Here is a 22,688-nt window from a genome sequence, read left to right on the forward strand (position 1 = left end):
TATTGTATCAACTAATCTTCGAACTATAATATGACATGTTGTTAACCTTTCTGTATATATTCAAGTAAGGAGACAGATGGACGAACCAATAAAGTCCAATGGCTTTGCAACTCTATCCGATGTTTTGATCAAACTCTATTGAGAGATCAACCTTGCCAACAACAACACATGTTCCCCAAAGTAATGTTAGGAAAGACCTGAGTTGATCCAGCAAGTGTTTGCGACCACTTACTAAGACGAGCTTAAGCCGTTTTTGTACTTCCTGAAATTCCAGATTCTGATGACCACTAGGGGTGTACACATGACATTCAAAGGTTCATAGCCATAAAGAAACATATCCTCTTCAGTTTGCTTTCTCGTCGTGAAAGTATGGTTGGGCCTTGAGATGAGTGGGCGGTAATAGTTCATATCTTTCTTTCGATCTGCTTTCAATCAATTGGAGAGTGGAATCTGTAGGAAAAAGCGTAAGAAAAGGGGGTATACCTTTTAGTTAGTTGTACTATAATAGAGAAAGTTATGCTAACCATCTCTATTATATTGGTCCTATCTATGTGTGAAAGATCCTTTCCTCCTACTACTATGGCTCATCTATCTGTGAGAGATTGGTTATTTGATCATCAGATTCACTCCGACTTGCTAGCTGATGGGGTTTAGAAGAAACTAAGTTAGTTATTGGTCAATTTATTCTAGAAATCAACACTAATCAACCCTGGTCAAACTATAGTAGCTTAGGCCACCTTCCGAAGCGACAATTTGGTTTGTCAAATACGCCAAGACTCTAGATTTGAACCTAAACAAAATTTTCAAACCATGTATATAAAGCTATGAAAAATAATTTAAAATAAATTTAGAATAAACTAAAGAAAAGAAGAATAAAACATACATCTGGACAATTATTAAGAAACACTAAGCCTCCTTGCAACAAGTTCCTCATCCTTCTCAGAGTTTATTTGTTGTGTCTAGCCAAATCCAATGCATTTGATCGATAAGAGAACCTGAACCTCTAGTCTTTGGAAGTGAAAATAGATTTGGTCATTCATAACATAACATTGCATAGAAGGCGATATAATGTTGTTCATCTAATCTGTTTACCTTGGCATCTTTTGGATGGGGACCAGCTCCAAAATGGTTATATCTTAAGCCAGGGTTACTTTGACATCCCTCATAAAACTCATGCCAAAAGTAAAAACAGATAAAAAAAAGCATAGAATAACAAAGGTACCATCACCAACCAAATTAACACCATAGTCATTAAAAGCAATCTCTTAGCTTATACCATACAAGAAAATCAATTTTGATTATCAAGAAAACATACTGGCTTATAATTTTCAACAACACAAATTGGTTAATGGCAAATCCTAGTTTGTTCTGTGATCTTGAATATGCACCTAACATGTAGAAACTAAAGTTAAGAAACCATACAAAAAATAAAAATAAAAATAACAATTAGAAACTGCATAAGTAAAAACTAACAGAACATGTAGAAACTAGGGTACCATCACCATTCCAATGAACACTGTACCATAATTAGTCAATTAGATCAAAATGCCATACGACTAAATTTTAAGGCAACAAAACGCCTAAAATTAGATCAAAACTAATAAACCTATAAAGAGCCTGGAAAACAATCCCATTAGATGACCTTGTAGCGCATCTAGCGAGATCTAGTCCAGGCTGAAGTTCATCTAATTAGGGGCAGCGCTTAATTAGATCTAGTCCACACTATATACAAAGATACAAGCAAGATCTATAACATGCAATGATACAAAGATACACAGGCCACGTACTGGGACACACAAGCATTTACATATAATTATAAATAACTTCCATGAGTGTCATGAATATATACTAGGGACACACAGATCATAGTATTACCAAAAACTGTAGTCATAAATCTATTACAAATCAAGGTATTTCCACGACCAAAGCAAAATCCCAATTTTAGGTTCAATATACATATACAAATCCCACAAAATCTAATAAAATTACATGGAAGAATTCACTCACCTATGCCAAGAATCGAAACCGTATTTCAATTTCAGCAACGCCACGACGAGCCAAAACCACTTCCAATTATTTTTTTGTGCATACTGCCAAGTGTTAACCCCATGTAACAATATGTATGAACAAAAACCAGTGAAGTAAATGGTATCTCAGTTATTCAAGTGAGCTTTACTTAGCTTGGGATTATAGAGAGTTGAACATTCCAAAATAGATAATATCGAAGTCCATCAACACTTTCTAACGAGTAATATAAACTATATTGTGACTTATATGTAAGACCCAACCAACTGATTTTCAAGCTCTGATTAAAATTCTCACATGCCCTCATACTTTCCAATCATCAAATTAACCCACCCGCAAAAGTATTTCAAACATTCAAATTAAAACCTAGCAAATGTCATAATTAGCTCTTGTGAGCATCACAAAAACACAATTACTTCATAGTAACCAATATAATCTAAATGACTCACAATAGAGGGTTTAAATTCTAAAAAACATTGCAAAGACAACAGAAACCATGCGCCAAAAACTAGAGAATCCATCACTTCGTAATCAGCGGCATAGCAACAGTCGAACAAATTTCCAACCATTTCACACAACATGCATGATCTACTAGATGTAAACCCAAGAAAACTTGATTGTTCTAAAATCATTTTATACAAATTTAAACCCGTTCCAGCACCCCACATACAAACTAACCCCAAGTCCCCAATTTCTATCATGCTCAAAATACTGAAGAGGCGTCAAAAGCATTTTGTTGTGTATATTTCTTAAGAACAAGTCCAATAAGCATTTCCCCAAATACTTTCCATACAAAGTCAACATTTCACTATCTTAACACTTTACCTTACTATGTGCGCCAAACTACCAACAGAAAATATTCTAACAATGTTGAAAATGTCAAGAACACTTCTCAAAATCTTAACTAGTTCGAATTGATAAAGAAAAACAGATAAGCATGAGTAGGCAGTATTTTACCCAAAGCAACTTATCGATGCAGCTTTGTCTCCTACTTCTCCATTTTTCCTTGAGCTCTCCATTTTCAACAACATCAACGCAGTTCTAATTCCTAAAGAATTCAATCTAATTAAACTCCCCAATTAAGTGACCTAAACCTGCAAGATTGAGCTATGAAGAAAATGGGGAGAAAATAGTTGTTAAAAAAAATCGGAAATTTATGAAAGATTAGAATTTGAAAAAGGAGAAATAACTGACCCTCAAAGATTTCCCACTCCTAGTACCATAACCACCAATGCATCTCTTCCTTCTAAAACCTTCTTGATAATTTCAATTCCTTCTGTAGCTATCGAAATGAGGGCAGTTAAGAAAACTGACCTTAAGTGTTGTTAACATCTTTTCTTCCAGGTTTGCGTTCATTATAATGGTTTGTTGAGCAGAAGAAGAGAAAGAGAGAGAAACGCAAGGGATTCTAGAAGTTGAACATAGAAAACTGTGAAGTGAACTGTAGGTCTGTAGTTTAGGCGAGAGGGATCAGTTCGAGGGACTGATTCCCAAAAGGAGAGTTTCAGAGTTAGGGTGGTCGTGTCCCCTTGATTTATGTTTTCTTTGCCCATATCTATTCCGACTTTCCGAGATATTTTGTATAATAGCAATTAGGAGTGCCGAGATATTTGGTATAATTTCAATTATATCAATTCAATGCTAGATAAATGAAATTTCATATTATTTCAGTTCCACATTGGTGAGATAAATAAAATTTTCTATTATATCGGCTCTACACCACAGTGGTAAAATCCATATATTTTATCTCGATTAAGTAAAAGGCGAGATAACATATTTATACTCAGAGTTAGTAATTAAGTTATGGGACATATTATCTCATTTATAGGACATATTATCTTGCCTATCAACAGAACCGAGATAAGGCTAATTTTATAACCGAGATAAAAAACCATTTTTTTAGTAGTGGATTCTCAATACATCAATAGTTATGTGACTTTCCAAAAACAAAACGTGCAATGGATTCTACACAGACCAACCCCTAGAACAACGCAATCTAGGGGCGGTTTGAGATCAGTTTTGCTTATTTGCCTATATCACCGCGCTATTCACACCATGTCGTGTGCAGTAAATCCCCCAACTCGCGTAGCTGAAGCTCTGTCTGTCTAGATTGGGTTCGCCCCAGAACCGACCCGAAAGTTGCCTGAGCTTACCTGTTATGGTTTGTTTTTCAAAAATTAGCGTTTAGAATCACAACTTTAGAGTATGAGTATCTTAAAATATATCTATATAGTTTTCAAAACTAGAGGATATAAAAATAAAATTTATATGCCCCAGAGTAACCAAAGTGATACCGGATTCACGTATAATTTTATCTTCTTGTCAAAACCTCTATATGGTTAGAGATATCTTTTGCTTGAGAAAACCAACTAAGAAAAAGACGAGGCATCTCCAAACTAGAATTCATATATGGTTAGAGATATCAATGAACGAGGTTGAGCAATGGTTCATATTAATGGGGACACTCTTTAGGGCAACCAGTAGCAATGTTACTTAAGTTGCTAGAGTGATCTAGTGCTCCATTTTATTGCCTAGTTTAGTAAAATTCGATAGGATTGGGTTTCCTGCCCGAAACAGCGGTATTTTTCTTTCCTTTCCTGGTAAAATCCTCCATTGATCAACAATGCGAGTTCAGGGAAGCAAGCAAGCACTATGGACCTATACGAACTAGAGAATTCCACACCACCAGGTGAGATAATCTTGCATCATCAGACATATGAAACTCTAACGTCTAAAGCGGAGAAATATGGGAATCTAAGTAGCAGAGTTACATTTGCAGATAAGGTGCGTGGAGAACAGCCCCACCAACTAAACACTGCGGAACTACCTACCCCTGAAGTAAAAGGTAACATTTCCTCTATAAGACTTCCAAAAAAAGTAATGGAAAGGGGATTGATTTATTGTAAGTTTTGCTTGATAGGAAGAATTGATTTCCAGAAGATAAAGCTAGAAGAGGTGAAAAAAATAGCTCAAGCTCAATGGAAACCGAAAGGACATTGGAAAATAGTTCCTTTGGGGAAAGGGTTCTTCATGATACGCCTTACATGTGAAGAAGACTTGCGAAATATTTGGGGTGGTGGGCCTTGGAAATTTGGAGATCAGGTCCTCCGACTTTCAAAGTGGACGCTTGACTTAGATGCATCGGTGCAAAAATCTTCAAAAGCGGTGGTCTAGGTTAAAGTCCCTAAACTAGGACAACAACACTGGGATTATGAAATTTTAATGTCTATCGCAAGGGAGCTTGGAAATCCAGTCGGAGTGGACAAGCATATTTTGAGCAAAGAATATGGCTATTTTGCACAGGTTCTAGTGGAAATTGATCTTGCAAGCCCCATCCCGGAAAAAATATGTGTGGAGGAGGATGCCAGCAAATCTTTTCTACAGGAGGTAGTAGTGGGAAAATTGCCTAAATTTTGCTCCCACACTGCAGAATTGTAGGGCACCTTATGGTTGAATGTAAGATGAGGGGAAAAACTCGAGAAAGCAAAAATACTGACATGAACACTGCAGCTAAACCGACAGAGCACACCTGTAAGGTGATAGAAGGCACAACGCCCCTGATAAGACATCAAAGAAAGAGAAGAAATTGGAAGACCAACAAAAATGGACCTCACGAAGCAAGTGGAGTGAGTGGAGCCAATGACACTCAGGGGACTCCTATTGAGGAACAAGAACAGGGAGAAATTTTCCAAGATTCAACATCTGAACTGGAAGAAACTATTCACCTCACAGACATTATAGAGGCACAAGAACTAATGGTTACCCCTACAACCACTATCCACTCTCCTGGGATTCATAGAACAGGTGGGGTGACAAGGATTTCCAGGGAGGTAGAAAATACAGTCCATCAAGTGATCGTATATGATCAATCAAAGGAACAAGCTGATGGTATCTCCAATGAAGGAGAGCACACTAGATGTGCGATCATGTGCACTGAGATGAGCCCGAATTTACAGATTGTGGTTGTGATAGAGAATGAGCCCATTGCTTCTTTGCAGTCACCGAAGAATACTTTTAAAGTTTTGAATGAAGCTAACTCATTGCTGGCATCCACCAATTGGGCAGATATGGCTGAGGAGGAGGAAGAAACGGGAAAAAATGGGCATGAGGAAGAATGGAAGACTCAAAAAAAGAAGACAACCAAGTCTAAGTGGATGGAGCAGAAGTTCTTACCCCCGTCCACAAGGGCTAGATTGGCTTCTAAATCGCATCAATGAATATATGCTTTTGGAACATAAGGGGAGTAAAGAAAGAAAAAGCAATCACTTTCCTGAAAGAGATCATAGTTAGTCATAAACTGGACATCTTATGTCTGGCAAAGCCATTAACTCTACCACCTACTAGGACCCCAGAGTTTCTTTGTAGGTTGGGCTTCGAAAAGGATTTTGTTCATAATAATATTCCCAAAAGAACAGGGAATTTATGGGTTTTTTGGAGGAAAGGAATAACAATGGATATAGTGGACTTATCTCATCAACAAATCACTATGAAAATTGGGGGACTGCATATTTCCCTGATTCATGCCAGATCCCCATATGTCCAGAGAAGAGTACTATGGGAGGAATTGTCACTGCTGGGTTTAAATACTGAAGCTTGGGCTGTGGTAGGAGACTTCAATGCGGTGACTTCCACTGCACAAAGAAAAGGGGGCAGGCTTCCTTGTCAGACGACAGTAAAATGAGTTTGTGAACTTCATAAATGCAAATGCGCTTCTGGACTCTACGAATATGGGCTTCACTTTTTCATGGTCAAATAGAAGACATGGGAATAGTAGAATGTTACAAAAACTAGATAGAATTTTAGTAAATAAAAAATTATTGGATGCAGCAACAGGGTGGAGGAGTAGGATTCTACAAAGAAGATTTTCTGATCACTCCCCCATAATAGGATGGTTCACCTCCATTCCTAAGCCACACAACATCCCTTTCCGATTCAAGAAGCACTGGATCAAGCATGAGAGCCTCAAAGCAGTAGTGAAGAAGAGTTGGGAGGAACCACTAGAGGATGTACTGATTAGAAAAATCATCTAAAAGCTCAAAAGGTTGAAGGAAACTCTCAAAATTTGGAGTTGGGAAACTTTTGGGGATTTGAGAAATAAGAAAGAGCGGGCAGCAGAGGAACTGGAACTGATTCAGAAAGAACAGGAAGAGGATTCTTTTAATAATAACCTTTAAGAAAGAGAGCTGAACAAAGAGCAAGAATTGAACAATCTTCGATATGGATATAGAAGCATCACAATGGAGGCAGAAATCCAGGGCCAGTGACGCTTTTGAGGGAGACAGAAATACAACATATTTTCATGCCCTTCCAAAGCTGAGATTGAACAAAGCTTTGATTCTCGAGATTCAGAAAAGTGACAGAACTGTTCTTAAGCAACAAGAAGACATTAAGCAACAAATTGTCTCTACTTTTGAAGCTAATTACATGGCACAAGAAGTCATCCCTAATGCTGAACTAATGAAGTTGATCCCCAAGCTTATGACAGATGAGGACAATGACCAAATCTCATCTATTACTTCCTTCGAAGAGGTCAAAGAGGCAATGTTTAACATGGATCCCAGCAGCTCACCAGGTCCGGATGGGTTCCAAGGAATATTTTTCCAGACATATTGGGATATTGTGGAATGGGAGGTCAGTAGAGCTATTATCTCCTTCTTCAAGGATAATAAACTGCCACGAGGTTTGAACTCTACCTTTCTGGTGCTCCTACCAAAAGTAACACAAGCTAAAAGTGGTAAATCACTATAGACCTGTTTGTCTTAGTAATTTCTTGTTCAAAATTATAACAAAAATCTTATCTCTAAGGATTAAACTAATGGCAAACAAGTTGATTAGTAGTGAATAGCTAGGCTTCATCAAAGGCAGAAACAGCTCCACAGGCATCTGTCTAGCATTAGAAATGGTGAATGAACTTGATCACAAAAGAAGGAGTGGCAACATAGGGTTAAGTTGGATATTGCACAAGGTTTTGATACTTTTAGCTGGGAGTTCCTTATATAGGTGATGCAGAGATTTGGTTTCTCCAAAACATGGTGTGATTGGATTGAGACAATTCTTCGTAGTGCACAAATCTCGGTTATGATAAATGGGGGACCGTGTGGTTTCTTTTCAACAGGAAGGGGGTTGAGACAGGGGGATCCCTTGTTGCCGTTTCTTTTTTATTTAGCAGAAGATGTGTTAAGCAGAGGAATAAACCACCTGTTCTAAGCAGGTAGAGTGAGGCACATGGTGACTCTCGGTGAAACTCCTAGCCCTACGCATCTGTTATTTGCCGATGACCTCTTTCTTTTTGCAAATGGCGACATCAGAGGACTCCGTAAGCTGAAGTTAGGCCTTAACCTCTATCAAAAGGCAGCAGGACAAATCTTTTACACAGAAAAAAGTAAGATTTTTCTCGGCAGCATGACTACTATGAAGAAAAAGAGAGTGGAGGAGTTATTTGATATTAAAGAAGGGGAACTACCTGACCAATATCTAGGGGTGCCACTTTTCAAGGGAAGAGTGAACAGTAGATCCACGTAATCACTAGTGGATAGAATCAAAAGGAAAGCTTCTGGGTGGGCACGCAGAATGTTGTCCTTTCAGGGGAGAGTAATCATGGCCCAAGCGATCCTATCAAGCATGGCAATCCATAATATGGCGGTGTACAAATGGTCCAAGAAAAGTATCAAAGAAGGAGAGGCTACTATCCGCAACTTCATTTGGTTAGGAGATCCCACCAAGAGAAAATTTGTTACTCTTAAGTGGGAGAATGTATGTAAGCCGAAAGACGAAGGTGGTACGGTCTAGGCATTCGCAAGCTGGAAGAGATAAATAAAGAACTCCTTCTGAAGCTTGCATGGGGTTTTCTGAGTAGGAATGATGACTGGAGCAAATTTATGAACAGGAAATTCCGGAAAAAAGATGGCAGTGTTCTTACGTATCACAAGCCCTCATCTGTTTGGCCTGGACTTAGAGGTACGCTTCATGATATAGAGCCGTACACAGGATGGATCATAGGTCAAGGACACAAAGTAAACCTCTGGAGAGACAAATGGGCTGGAAAATCAGTCATGGAACTAGTGCCACAAGTAAACTGGTCTAGGTACAAGGCGACGGTAGCTGAGGTGATTGAAGATAACAAATGGAATTTTCCTGTTGTTGTCTCTGAAGTGTTTTGTTGTCTAGGAATGGATTTGACTGACATCCCACAAACTAGTGGGGAAGAAGAGATCAGAATTTGGAAGCCAGAGTCTGACGGGCTTTTTTCGGTCCAATCAGCTTATGAAATAATAAGGAGAAAGAAGAATAAAATAGCATGGAGTTGGAAGATCTAGACAGCCCACATACACCCCAGAATTGTTGGCATAGCTTGGAAGCTTATACAAAAAGTCATGCCAACTGATGATCGCGTGAAAAAGGTTGGGGTATAGCTGGCTTCTAGATGCCACTTCTGCCATCAAGAGGAAGAAACCGTACAACATCTTCTATGGGATTGCATCAAAGTTCGAGAGATTTGGACTTGGGCAGCACAAATGTTTGAACTAACCTTCTCAGAGTTTAACTTCATAGCACTGCTGAAGGCGACGGAAAATAGCAGCCCCATCATTCAAGAGATATGGAATGCAGCTACAATACACATCATGGTTCAAGTATGGAAGACTAGAAACAAAGAGCACTTCGAGGACAACCACATTCACATGGGCAACATGAAGCGAGAGATTCTAAGGGGCGTGAAAGTCTTGGGTTCGCTCTCGCATGGAAGGAAGCGAAATGACATGAAAGAGTTTCGCATTCTAAAAAGGCTCGATGTACAAGCGAAGAGTGCTCCAACCCAAAAAATACATGAGGTACATTGGGTGGCTCCTCAGGGGAATGTCATAAAGTGCAACACAAATGGTTTAGCCCAAGGAACTCAAAGTAGAGGGGGGACTAGGATTGTTTGTAGAAACAAAGACTTAGCAGTAGTGGGAGTTCTTGCAGAAGGACTAGGCCAAGTTACCAGTTTTGAGGCAGAATGCATTGCCATTGTATTGGCAGTCAAGAAAGTAGGGGAAATGATTTGGAATAGCATTTGGATTGAGGCCGACTCAGAAGCTGCTGTTAAGGCCTTCAATAGCAATGTTATACCATGGGTGTTTATAGCAAGATGGAAGCGAGCGATTACACTTCTACAACACTGGAAACTAACCCATACTTGGAGAGAATGCAATTTTAGTGCGGAGGTAGCAGCTAGAAAGGGATCCACACTATTGCAGGGAACTTCGATTTGGAGCACTAGTAGACCAGATTATGTAACTATGATAGAAAGTCCTTTTAGGGCTTTCTATAGATTTAAATGAGCGAAAGTGTATCATGTTCTATCTCTGACATTCTTTTTAATAAAATTTCCTTACTTGTGTGCAAAAAAAAAGGTGTCTCCAAACAAGAATTAAACAAATAGAGTAACCCAAAGTGATACCTATTCTCTGTTTAATTCCATCTTTTGCCTCCACCCCTTTATTTGTCTCGAGAATTTGACATTAAAAGACTCAAACTTATAAATTATTTTTTTTTTTTTTAAAATTCTTCTTGTTTTCTAAAAATCTTTTCCTTTCTAAATCTTTCCCCTTCTCAAAATCTTTCTTTCTAAAAACCTTAAAAAAGTATCAAAAATGTGTTCTGTTACGAATAAAAACCCTCCTTCTAGCAATACTAGATGGATCAGTTTCAATGAACGTATGCAAACACTTCCAAGAGAACTGCAGCTGAAGATATGGACACATATACCAAAAATCATCCCTGGTTTGGGTAAGAGTTCATACGCACGTAAGAGACGAGCTATGAGAGAAGGCTGGTGGCTGGCACATGAAAACCTTAAAAACTGAATTTTCACTATGAGGTTGAAGACTAGGACAAGTTGGTGACCTGTGCACCAAGCACAGCTGAAGAGAGTAATCCAACCATTTGGTTAAGATTGACTCAAATTTTCAAAAACTTCTAAGTCTTGGGAATCTAACTTAAAACGATCCACCTTTTAAAATTTCATTTAAACTTATTTAAAACCCAAAAAATTAATTAAATTTTTTCCTCTTTTTGTTTGTATATATTTCCCTTTAGTTCTTCTCTGTTCTTTCCTTTGTTTGATTTTCATCCACTGTTGGATGTAAATGTACCCTATACCGTTGCGTAGCATTTTCAATGCTGATCATTTTGGTACCTCACGGGTCAGGAACAGATGAGTAACGAAGCGCAGATTGGCTTTTGAAGTTTGCAAGGCACTAAGGACTTGATCAGAATTACCTAATTTCATTTGGGCTTAGGCCAAAAATTTGTTTAAATTAAACAGGCACGTGCCATCAAACCTATTTATAACTCGTGACCACCCAACTGACATCATCGTCCTCAATGTTCCAAATCCCTAGCCACACCAAGTCAACTCGCGCTCGCCACTTATAAGCGCCCAGTCACCTATTCACACCACCACTCTAATTTTGTACAGCCTACTCCATTTTCAACCCCCATTCTAACTAAAACCCCCAATTTCCTCAATCCCTACTCTAAATGGCTCGAGTTCTAAAAATCGTGCAGGAGAAAAATTTTCAAAACCTCTTCAATTTCGATCTGTTTGAAATGCACTTCAAGGCTGAGATTAGAATAAGAGAATGGAAATTTTTGGTGTTGTTAGAAGGTGTTAGTTATTCTCCTTTCACTCTTTCATTTTATAACTGTATGCAATGAGAGGAGGATGACCGTATCATGGTTATCATGGATGGCTACGCGTCTGAGCTCACTAAGGATGTGGTGAGTGAGGTTCTGAGGATTCTTCTGAAGGCTTATATTCAGACAGAATAGTCCCCAGACAGCAAGACCATCGATGTGATGATGGAAGAAACGCTTCTCGAGGGTAAGAAAAACCCCACGTCACACTGCGTGTTTCAGAACTTGCTACAAAGGAACCAGTTGGCGGTATCTCAGTTGACAGCCTTCAACTTGGTAGGCTCAGCCAAGCCTTCTGATATTGGTAAGGTGATGCTCCACATCCTGTGGATTCTTTAGGAGCAAAAGAATAGCTTCTGCATCGTCACCTTCGTTTGGGAGCAACTCTACAAACCCAGGAGGTTCACTGCCCCTCTACCAGTGCTGGTCACTAAGATCATGCAGCACTGGGGGTTCGATGCTACAGACGCTTTAGTGGAGGTAAGAGACGCTTCTATAGGTCCTATCTATGCCCACTGCATCTACAAAGTCTGGCCCTGCAGCCAGAGCCGCCGAGCAAGCACGCCCTACCGAGCCTATGGATTACTTCACTGAAGGTGCCACTCGATAGTTCATTCAGCCCATGGACGGAATTCAGTTCCTCCATGAGCGCCAGAGGATTCTGCACCAGCACAGCCACCACCTTAGGCAAGGTTAGCAAGTTATCAGGACTGCTCAATAGAACCTTAGAGAGGAGCAGCAGTCTTTCTAGCAGGAGCAGCGACGTTTTCAGCACAGTGTCACAAAGACATTGCAGAGCATTAGAGATGCACTCCCGCATAGCGATAGACACGCTAGGACCCGACATCAGCCAGGAGAAGGATCTTCTCGATGTCAGTGTCCGTATAGATAGTTTATAGTTTATGTTTTATTTATAGTTTATTTTCTTTTCAACACTTACGTATAATTATAACTAGTAGTGTAATTTTAATTTTATCTACTTGTTTTATTTGTTTTCTTGTGAAATTTGGTATATGAGTAGAAGGTAATACAAATACATCATGCCAAAATTTTCCATTTTTCTTTTATGCATTTCATATGTTTTCAAAAATATAAAAACCCAAATATTTCATAGTGGAATAATTGTCCCTAATATAATAAACCATGTATTTCTTGTTCTATATCAAACAACCCACACCCCAAACTTATTTGCGGGTGGCGTATTTTCATCATGAAGAACATAATACAGGTGTATCGCCGTTTTTGCTCATGTTCTATGGTAATCTCTTTCCTTATCGCTTCATACTTTGAGGACAAAACATATTTCTATTTGAGGGTGGTATAGTAACATTTTGCAAAAACTAGACATTCTTATATTAGATATAATAGTATATTTATTTATTTCTAAAAAATATTTTCGAAAAAGACCAAATTTTTTTTTTTCTATTTAGTATTAAAAGTCTTGTTTCCTTTTTCAATAATGAATAAAAAGTTTAGAAGTCTCATTATAGCAATAGCGTAAAGATTTGTTCTTTGAACTTAGACTAATATACGTACAATAGTTTCTGCATCTTTTCATGAATGACATGTACAAGCATTTGATTGTATATAATAGTGAGTTTTCAAGACCAAGGTTAGAACAATTAAGTTCCTTATTCTGTGAGAATCTAGCCAAAAGCCTCATCTGAATGATTATTAAGTGATGACACAAAGGATGTTTGGATAGAAAGACCACACGTCCACTTGCTTGATCATCACTTCATATCCTAGGAGAAAATTTAGGCCCTTTTTGGATTGATATAGCCAAATAAACATTAAAACCCCAAAAATATAGTTTTCCTCTAGTTACCCTTCTTAAGCCTTCACCATTTTCTAAAAGTCTTGTTATTCTTCACCATAAATCCCTAACCCATTATAACACACAATAAAAAGCTTACCCAATTGACAAATTGAGAATTGGATGGATATCAAACTAAGAGAATAGAAGACCTTGTACAAAAATAGATCACTTAGTTGCTTCGAAAAGAAAAGAAAGACCCATCAAAAAACCAAAACTCCAAAAAATCAAAGGAGTCAAAAATCAAATCTCCCAAAAGTTCAAAATCAATAGGAGACAATATCAGAAACAAAAGCAAAGTTAGAACTCCCAAAATTTCAAAATCATAGGGAGTCATGGTAAGTGCTCAAAAGTGCAATTTAACTCTCGATTATGCCTCTTGTTTAGCCATCTTAGTGGACTAATAGTGTTTGTAAGTTATGTTTTATGATTCTACAGGTGAAAGAGAGAGTTTTGTGGAATATTAGAAAAATAGGGGTAAAACGGAGCAATTCGAAGAATTAAGGATCACATGGGAAGCCTATGGACAATCATGGAGAAGGCCAAGGAATTGAAGCTATTAAAGATGCGATTTGAACCTATTTTAAAGCCTATTTGGAAGCCCAAGGCCAAAATATTCGTTGCTCGGACCAAAGCCCGCAAAAGAGGATAGAAGGATAGAGTAGAAGAGACAAAATAGACTTTCGCGTCTGGGACGCATGGATCGCGCGTCCAGACGCATTGCTCGCATCTAGGATGCATGGATCGCGTGTCCAGACGCATTGCTCATGTCTGAGACGCATGGATCGTGCGTCCAGACGTATGAAATAACACTGCAGCCAATTCCTTCTCAGTTTTGGAGACGAAGTTGGACTCTGAAAGAAGTCTATTTGTATTAGGAAACAAATGGCGGTTTGGAATGCTTCTAGAACTCATTGTAACCCCTATAAATAGAGGACCTAAGTGCCTCATGTAATTTGCCAATTCACTTATATTCTTGTCTCCAGAACTTGAGGCAGAAAGAGATTAATAATAAAAGATTCGGTTTTAACTAGCTGAGTCTTAATAAATTATTTTTTCTAATCTTATGTTCTTCGACTCTTCTTCTTCTCATTCTTCGTGTTCTTCCTTATTTATGGAAGGCTAATCTTCTTCTTAAAGGGAGGAGATGAAGCCAGTGTTTAAGGTTTAATGATTCTTCTGGTTCATAGTGTTCTTCAATCATGTTAGTTCTTTTTGTTTTTAGTTATTAATTCCATTGCCCACACCCGGGGATGGAAGTATAGAATAGGGTTTATATTTTGCAATATTAATATCATGCTAGTGTTCTTTACTTTTCTTCTAGTAGTATAGTTCTTTAGAGTTAGAAAAGTATTATTTGTGTTTCCTTAAAAGGGGTAGCTCAGGGAGTGGCTGCCTAGGGGAAGTATTCTTTGTGTTTGCCTTAAGTGGTGATTCATTGAATGGCCGCCCTATTAGGAAGTACTCCTTGATGTTGCTCTCGACAATACATTGAATGGCTGCCCGAGCTTACATAAAAAGAAAGAAGATATTAATAGCATAAACATAGGAACAACCTTAAGTAGAGTTAATTTTTAATGATGTTTCGTCCAAGAGGGCATCGACACTCGCTCGATTGCCTAATTGTAGTCTACTTGTAAGAACAACCATGAAGCAGAAGGTCATAGACTAAAAGTATTGGTGGATTCTAATCTCTTGAATTCCCTCTCTTATAAATTCTCAATAGTTTAGTTTATCATTAGAATCTAAAATCTCTACAATCATAGTTTTTAATCCCTTAAACCCCCTTTCCATTCCTGTCCTTCACATAACATACACTTAAAAGTGGAACGATACCCTACTCATCCTTTACTTATTGAGGGATAATTAGGTTTTGATACACTTCTATTTTGTTCAACAACCATCATCCATCTACATTATCTATATCATCCACATCCCACATCTCATACAAACAAAAAGAGGCAAGGTCAAGTCACAAAGTCAAAGGACTAATGAATCACAATTTGGAAGCAAAGAACAAAACGAGATTCTTCTCTAGTTACAAGTATCTTGAATACCCAATTTCTCAACTTATTAGATTTTGTTCCTTTTATTTTTCTTTCTAAACCATCACCCTAGCCCCGTAACTCCTAATAAAAGACCTCTAGCTCAATTAGAAATAGGATGGTGTGTTAGTAAGTGGCAAGTATGATCAACCGACCCCGATTTCCTTTGGATGTCATTCGTGTATCTGAGGAATATAAATGCCCGTTGCTTTTAAGAAAACGAAACTTGCGTGAATCTATTAGAGAGTTTGTGTTTTAACACATCTTTATGAGAACCTCATTTAAGGACGCTCTCCAAAAGTTTCGGAAATGACTCTGCTTTTGCATTTCATTACTCATGTTTGTGCATTTATCTTTAGATGATTAAATTACTGTACATATGTTATTCTAAGTTCAAAGGAGCTTGTCCTTATTCCCCGTTAGTGAGATGTATAGACTTCTAAGAATAAATAAGGATATAAGACCCTTTGTACTAGATAGAAGAAGTTTGTGAGTACCTTCTCTGGAAAACTCTCACGAGGCTTAAAGCTCCTCCACTAGGGAATTCCTAGTGGTTTAAGGCCTTGTTGCATATGGTTAATGCAATCGCACTCCGCGAAACGAGATGAGTATAATTAATAATAAATCACTCATTTGTGATCTTAGTTTTTTCTCTCATCTTTGCTTGAGGACAAGCAAAATGCTATTTGGGGGTGGTGATTAGCTCCCAAATGTGCATTTTATTACCCTTACATTACTGCATTACAGCCTCTTCTTACACATAATGAAAGGACAACTCATAACTTTTATTGCCTTTTTCAGGTTTTAGAGCAATTCAGACCACTTATCATAAAAGTTGTGTCTTAGCACCAAAAGGAGCCTTATTTACACTTATTATGGAGACTCGAAGTTGCTATGAAAAAGTGTTGAAAAAGTCAAAGTCAAAGTCAAAGTCAAGGTCAAGGTCAAAGGTCAAAGACTCCAAACCAGAAAGCTTAAAGTTAAGTAATTAACTCAGAAGACCAGAGATAGATGTCCTTGACACAAAAGAAAGCTTTCTCTGAAAACCTAGCTTGATCAAGAAGAAATGAAAAATCAAATGAAAAAGCAAAGGGAAACGCATACAGCAAACTTAGTGAGGTATCTTGATTGTAAAGGGAGAGGGCAAATCAGTCTTTTGTAAAAGTAGGGGTATAAGAACTCAAACGTAAGATGAGAGAATGCAGCTAGACTTATTCTAGTGTAATGTAGGAGTAATGTAGGATTTTATTTTTCAAGTTGTTTACTTTTTGTTATTCAATTCAATCAAGTTATTTCTTTCAAGTTTGTTCTCCATTTCAATCAAGTTATTTCTTTCAAGTTGTGTTATTCCTTTCAATCAAGTTATTTCTTTCAAGTTAGTATTTTTAAATCATTCAAATCAATAAGTCTTTCTAATGTTCTTCAATACAACTAGAGTTAACAAAACAAGTCCTAAAATCTAACAAACCTACCTTCCTTCTAAACTCCCATTCATTCAAGCTCCAAACAATTTTGTAGGAACCGTTATGGTTGCACCGAATGATTACAAACTGTGAAAACCCACGCGCCGTGGAATAAGGGGTGTCCATTGTTTTGGATAGAAATCATACCTTTAGATCGGCTAAGATAACTCTGAGAATCCAAGATCTATAAGTCCGAATCAACCTCTTGATCTTCTGTTGTATTCCTATCAATGGAATGGACGTTGTGTGGGCAATGATTTACCACCCTCTTCTTTCTCTCTTGGCCTCTCTCACTCATAGAATTTGGAACCAATTTTAGATCTACTTTTCTTGAGCAAAAACTTGGTAAAAAAATGGCTAGAGAAAGAGGTTTCTATTTATAGGCTACAACAGGGACCATGAGGAGAAATTAGGGTTGGGCCTCCTGACGGGCTTGGGCTTCCCATGTTTGCCCAGATCACACAGCCCAAGTCCGTCAACAAATGGCTTATTTCACTAAAGGCCATTGTTGAACTACCGCCCTAATCCCAAATTACGTGTTACATTTATGGGCTCCATATTATATGCTTGTTGATCTCCCTGTGTTTAAGATATCGAATGCCCGTTGATTAGGTCAAGTTACTGACAACTACATTAATCAACTTCTTATGTCCTTGAGTAGTACCACTCAACCTCATTGTCATGTCGGATTAAATCCACCTGCAGGGTTTACATGACAATCCTTATGAGCTCCTCAAGGGGACATCATCAACCCAACTTCCTGCAGGCCACGGATTCCTTCTATATTCAACAACACACCTTACATACAATGTCATTACCCAATCCATCGAGTTTGTTGATTCACAAATGAATCTCACTCATTGATGATTTAAAGCAATGTATAATGCACTTAAGTGCCCGTTATTATATCCGGATTAAGAGGACAAGCATCCATAATAACAGAGGTGTTTGTTCTCTTATATAATCAGTATAAAGAGAAACAACCTCATTTGGTCTTGTCCAATACACATAAAGTGTACTAGTGTAATCCTATAGTCAAGATAGACTAATACCAGATTATACTACAACCGTACCAATGGTTTGTCTAAATCCATTTAGGTTGTGAACATTACTTATACTTTATAAGGTACTGATGATATGATATTCTGTGTGTCACCACACACCATATCATCTACAGCATAAAGTATTAGACACATGCATATAACTAATAACATATATAATATGCATAACATTTACCCATATGATTCTCATTCAAAATATAAAGAATTAGAGTTAATACAAAAGTAATGCTTTTAGTATATAATCCTATCAAATTTATGGTAAACCTCACTCAACAAACTTTGTAATACTAACCACTAGACACTTCAGTGGCCCAATTGGTTGTTCCACCTTCTCTTAATGATTCCAACAATCCATTCAGGCGAACGAATATTCCTCCGAACTTGCTCAATTGTTATTTCTACCTATCTGTGTAAAAATGGCATAGTTGGTTTATCATCCCTATCCACCTTCCGCAGTAAAACCACAATGGGTTCTAATACATTCTGCCAAAATTCTCGGTCATTTAAAATATCCTTGACCATCATCATCTGGACCGTAGGATTATCATTCTTGATTTTAAGATATCCTTCGGAAGTAAACATTGACTGGAGCTTGTTCTTTTTCTTCAGCAAACTTTTCAATGCCATGTAATTACTGGCAAATCTAGTTGGACCAACTTAGACTAAGTCTCCACCACACATTTCCCTCATAAGGGAAACAACTCGAGAGTGGTTATATATGAAAGACTTGATATCATTTGCCTTATTAAGGATTGCTTTTGTCGATGAGCTAGGCTCGAGAAAACTCTTTCAAGATAAGGTCTATAGAATGAGCCACGCATGGGGTCCAGAAAACATTATACCCTATTATACATGAAGTAGTTTAGTAGACAGTTCATACAAAAAAGCTATTTGCAAAAGGAATCTAAAATGGGAGAATAAAACTTATTTGTAAGCTTACCATTTTCTCTTGTAAGCATCTCTCCAGCTTTCTTAAAATTCGCCCCATTGTCCGTTACAATCTGAACAACATTCTTCTTGCCAACCTTGTCAACAAAGATGTCTCATGTGTTTCAGTAAATGGTGGTGATCTTTCTTGTGTTTCGATAGATCAACGAACGAATCAAAATTCATGAGCCCATCACAATACACCATGAAGTTCATCAAGCACTGTCGCGTTGGACCAGTACAGGAATCACACATAACAGTGACACCATATGTAGACCATTTTATTTTCATATGGTTAATATACAATTTGTACTCTACCTTAAGCCTCTGCAACTCTTAATTTAGTAGTTGATAGGCTGAAAGAGGGCTCACTCCAAGACCGGCGCAACATTCTTCATCGAGCATCGGCTTGTAATACGGGTTGTTGGCCATTGCATTTGGAGACAAGTTTCCCCAAAGTACAAATCTAGCCACAGCTGTTCTAAACATCTAAGCTTTTGACTTATCGGTTGGCGTCATCTGGTGGACAGATGGTTGATTAACATCAGGCCTTCTTGGTGAATCAACATCAATAAGCTCGGGATGCCTAGTGCTTTTCAAACGAGAGAAGAAATACATAACACCTTTGCCTTTGCGAGAGCTTATGCTTGGAACATTGGTGTTCTCTCTGGTTGGAGCCATCCTATCCCATGAGCCATCCTCGCAGAACCTATGGTACTCATCTCTAGATTGTTGCCAAGCCATCTCGAACTCGTAGTCACCCTCGTCTGAGTCTTCTCCAGGAGGGTGTGCATACATTGCAGCTCTATAATGTTCTTAAGCTTTTTTTTTTTTCATTTCTTTTCTCAATTCCGGACTCAATTATTTGTCTGAACATGTCTCAAATTTCCTTTCCACACTTGGAGCATTTCTCAACATTTTTTCTCCCTCCTCCAAGATGCACTTTAAGCCTTCTAATGCTATTTCCAGCTAAAATTTTATCACAGTATTTGCACTGTGTCCCATTTTTATTTTCAGGAATACGGATAGCATGGTCCCACCCGATATCAAATCCTTTTGGCATTTCTATCCTCATTTAACATAAAAAAAAATTTAATTTGATGATTCCTATTTAAAAATACATGGATCAAGTACGTGGTCCTATAACTCAAATTCCAACGTTGCCTTAACTGTGTCTGGCACTTTTTCTACATTTAATTCTAATAGTCAAGCATCCAAATATTAACAATATCAAAGAATTACAGTCAAGTTAGAAACCGACATCCTCGAATAAGAAGAATACTATAAATTATATACAAGAATTAAAATGAAAACAACATATACATCATTTCCACTTATATCATTGTTATACACCTCTATTAGTTCCAACCAGAGATACCACACTTCGCATATATATGCAACACACCTTCACACTACTCACATGTAGAACTCAAAGTCCGAACCTCAGCCCATCTAGAAGTTCTCGAGAAATTATTCATTTCCTCATGGAAAATTTTCTTATGAAAATTTATCCAAGAAAATGTATTGTTGTTGGGTTCAATCGCCGGAAAGATATTTGATTCATAGAAAATAAAAAGAATCTTACTCATTAAAATGACGTTGAGCATATTGTTGGGTCATTCAATTTAAGTCGATCTCAGATTTTCTTTATATAATTTACTTTGAACTTTTTACATGTTTTGCTCTTTCTTTCATGAATAGATAAGACTAGCAACTAGCGCCAACCGACCACCTACCCATAACCAGGCGAATACAAGCAACTCGTGTGCCATCAGTTGACCAAAAAGGGCAGCCACCCCCTGATTTCCTTTCTTTGGAGTATGGTTCAACTCATGCTGCTTAAACGAATGCTGGTGATTCAGGATCAATGAATGGCTCTAGATCAAGGTCGGGTTCACCAGGATAGCCATAGAGGTGAAAGTGAATATTACTTACTTTAGCTATCCTATATTAATTCCCAAGCCACTAGCTACCAAGACCTAAGAGATGCAGCGGATAAGCTGCAATGCATAATAGGTTGACGCTGGTGATCTATCCTAGGTTGAGGAATCAGCTATGATGGGACTCTGAAAGATGGAAATAAGGGAGTTGGCTGATAAAGATGGACAGTCATGATTGCGTAATATAAATTTATCGGCCTCGTCATCGAAAGCGACTAGTTGCTTCTGGCTAAGCTTCTGGAAGGCTGACCACTACATAGAGAGATCCATATACCAGTCATGAGCGATAGCAAAGCCTAAAGAGGCGAAAGAAGTAGCTTCTAGGATGAAGCCGAGCCAATATGATAGGCAGGCGAAGGGAGCGAGACGAATAAGCAACTACACTACTTACAGGACAAGCATATGCGGCAGGGAACTACGATAAGCTACTGTGACTATTTGAACTGCCTTATTCCAGTCTGGATTCTATCAAAGAGGATCCGAAGGAGTTTCAAGCAGTCCTTCTTGAAAGAACAACTAAAAAGAATCTTACAATCTGTCCATGATTACCAGCTATGTGTTTTTTGTTTGCAAATATATAACCCTCTCGGGTTTTAGGATTTGCATAGTTGTACATATCTGAAAGAGGAAGTGCACGACCCAAGAATGATATGCTAACCAAATTTACTAAGCAGGTGCCAGAGAAGTATGCCACAATGCTACAACACATGTTCCTAGAAGAAATTGATGTGAAATATCTGCAACAAGAATTACAGTTTAGCATGCAAAATAAGTGCATACCCCTAAATATGAATTCCCATGAAAATGGTGATGGCTTTTTTATTGTAGTAGTCAATATTCATGTGCCATAAAAATTTACTTTATTATTACAATAGCCCCCACCGAAATAGTGCTTTACCCCTAGATGTCTAGTAAACTGTTGTACCTCAACGCGTTTTGGGGAGAACCAGCTAGCTCTGGGTTCTAGTGGCATTTCACCCTAACCACAACTCATCCTTGGTTGATCTAGCCTTAGACGCTTCAATTTTAGATTCTAGTCTTAAGAGAAAGGTTACACCTATGGGTTATGTATTACAGGTCAACACCACTCCACTAGTACTAATAGGCGACATAGGGGAAGAAGCAGTACACCTAGGAATCAACAACACGAAAACTTTGCTATTGATATAAAGTATACCCTTTCCTTATTGGGATCGGGATTACCAAGAATGGTTGGAACAACAAACATCCATCTCCTTCGTACTTTGGATACCCGTATAACCATCATAGACCGTTGAAGTGACTAATTCCTGGAAATAGGGGGCGTTGAGGACAAATAAATTGCTCGAGTTACCCCTTTTTCTATCTAGCACCGACGAGCTTGGTGTTAAACCTCTTGCAGGAGGGTAGGCTAGATATTTATTGTAAAAATGCTAGCCCCTCTCAGTTTATAATGAGAATATTTCATTTTAATACCTTTAATTCCATGGATTATTATCATTATGCACATAAAGGAGGAGCCGTATGAGGTGAAAATCTCATGTACGGTTCTGGAACGGTGGTTCTTTTAATAGAATGAATGACCGTAACGGATGTCACTTCAATCCGAAGGAAATTATGCGGAAGCTTTGCAAAATTATTATGAAGCTACGAGATTAGAAATTGATCCCTATGATCGAAGTTATTATATACTCTATAACATAGGTCTTATCCACACAAGCAATAGATAACATACTCATCACTTCCGACAGTAG

At 38.0% G+C, this 22,688-nt stretch overlaps 2 protein-coding genes and 1 long non-coding RNA gene across 13 annotated transcripts; 2 read left to right on the forward strand and 1 right to left on the reverse strand.

Annotated features, from left to right (window-relative positions):
- Positions 1-244: 244 nt before the first annotated feature.
- Positions 245-3,548, reverse strand: LOC147497346 (uncharacterized). 11 transcript variants are annotated; one of them, XR_015195094.1, is made up of 6 exons: positions 3,220-3,548; positions 2,983-3,132; positions 2,008-2,090; positions 1,316-1,388; positions 884-1,170; positions 245-450 (listed from the first exon to the last, which is right to left on the reverse strand). It is a non-coding gene; the product is annotated as an uncharacterized LOC147497346 (long non-coding RNA). The 11 variants fall into 11 exon arrangements; XR_015195097.1 differs by lacking the exon at positions 1,316-1,388; XR_015195091.1 differs by having other exon boundaries at positions 884-1,388.
- A 3,694-nt stretch (positions 3,549-7,242) lies between these two features.
- LOC147497347 (uncharacterized) lies at positions 7,243-9,341 on the forward strand. Its single transcript, XM_086562846.1, has 3 exons — positions 7,243-7,705; positions 8,237-8,533; positions 8,788-9,341. The coding sequence occupies exons 1-3, from the start codon at positions 7,243-7,245 to the stop codon at positions 9,339-9,341; spliced, it is 1,314 nt and encodes a 437-aa protein (XP_086418972.1).
- Positions 9,342-9,539: 198 nt separating this feature from the next.
- Positions 9,540-10,346, forward strand: LOC147497348 (uncharacterized). The gene has a single exon (XM_086562847.1). The coding sequence runs from the start codon at positions 9,540-9,542 to the stop codon at positions 10,344-10,346; it is 807 nt and encodes a 268-aa protein (XP_086418973.1).
- The last annotated feature ends 12,342 nt before the right edge of the window (positions 10,347-22,688 follow it).

Source organism: Coptis chinensis, chromosome 5 (assembly GCF_015680905.1).
Source record: "Coptis chinensis isolate HL-2020 chromosome 5, ASM1568090v1, whole genome shotgun sequence".
NCBI classification, from domain to species: domain Eukaryota; kingdom Viridiplantae; phylum Streptophyta; class Magnoliopsida; order Ranunculales; family Ranunculaceae; genus Coptis; species Coptis chinensis.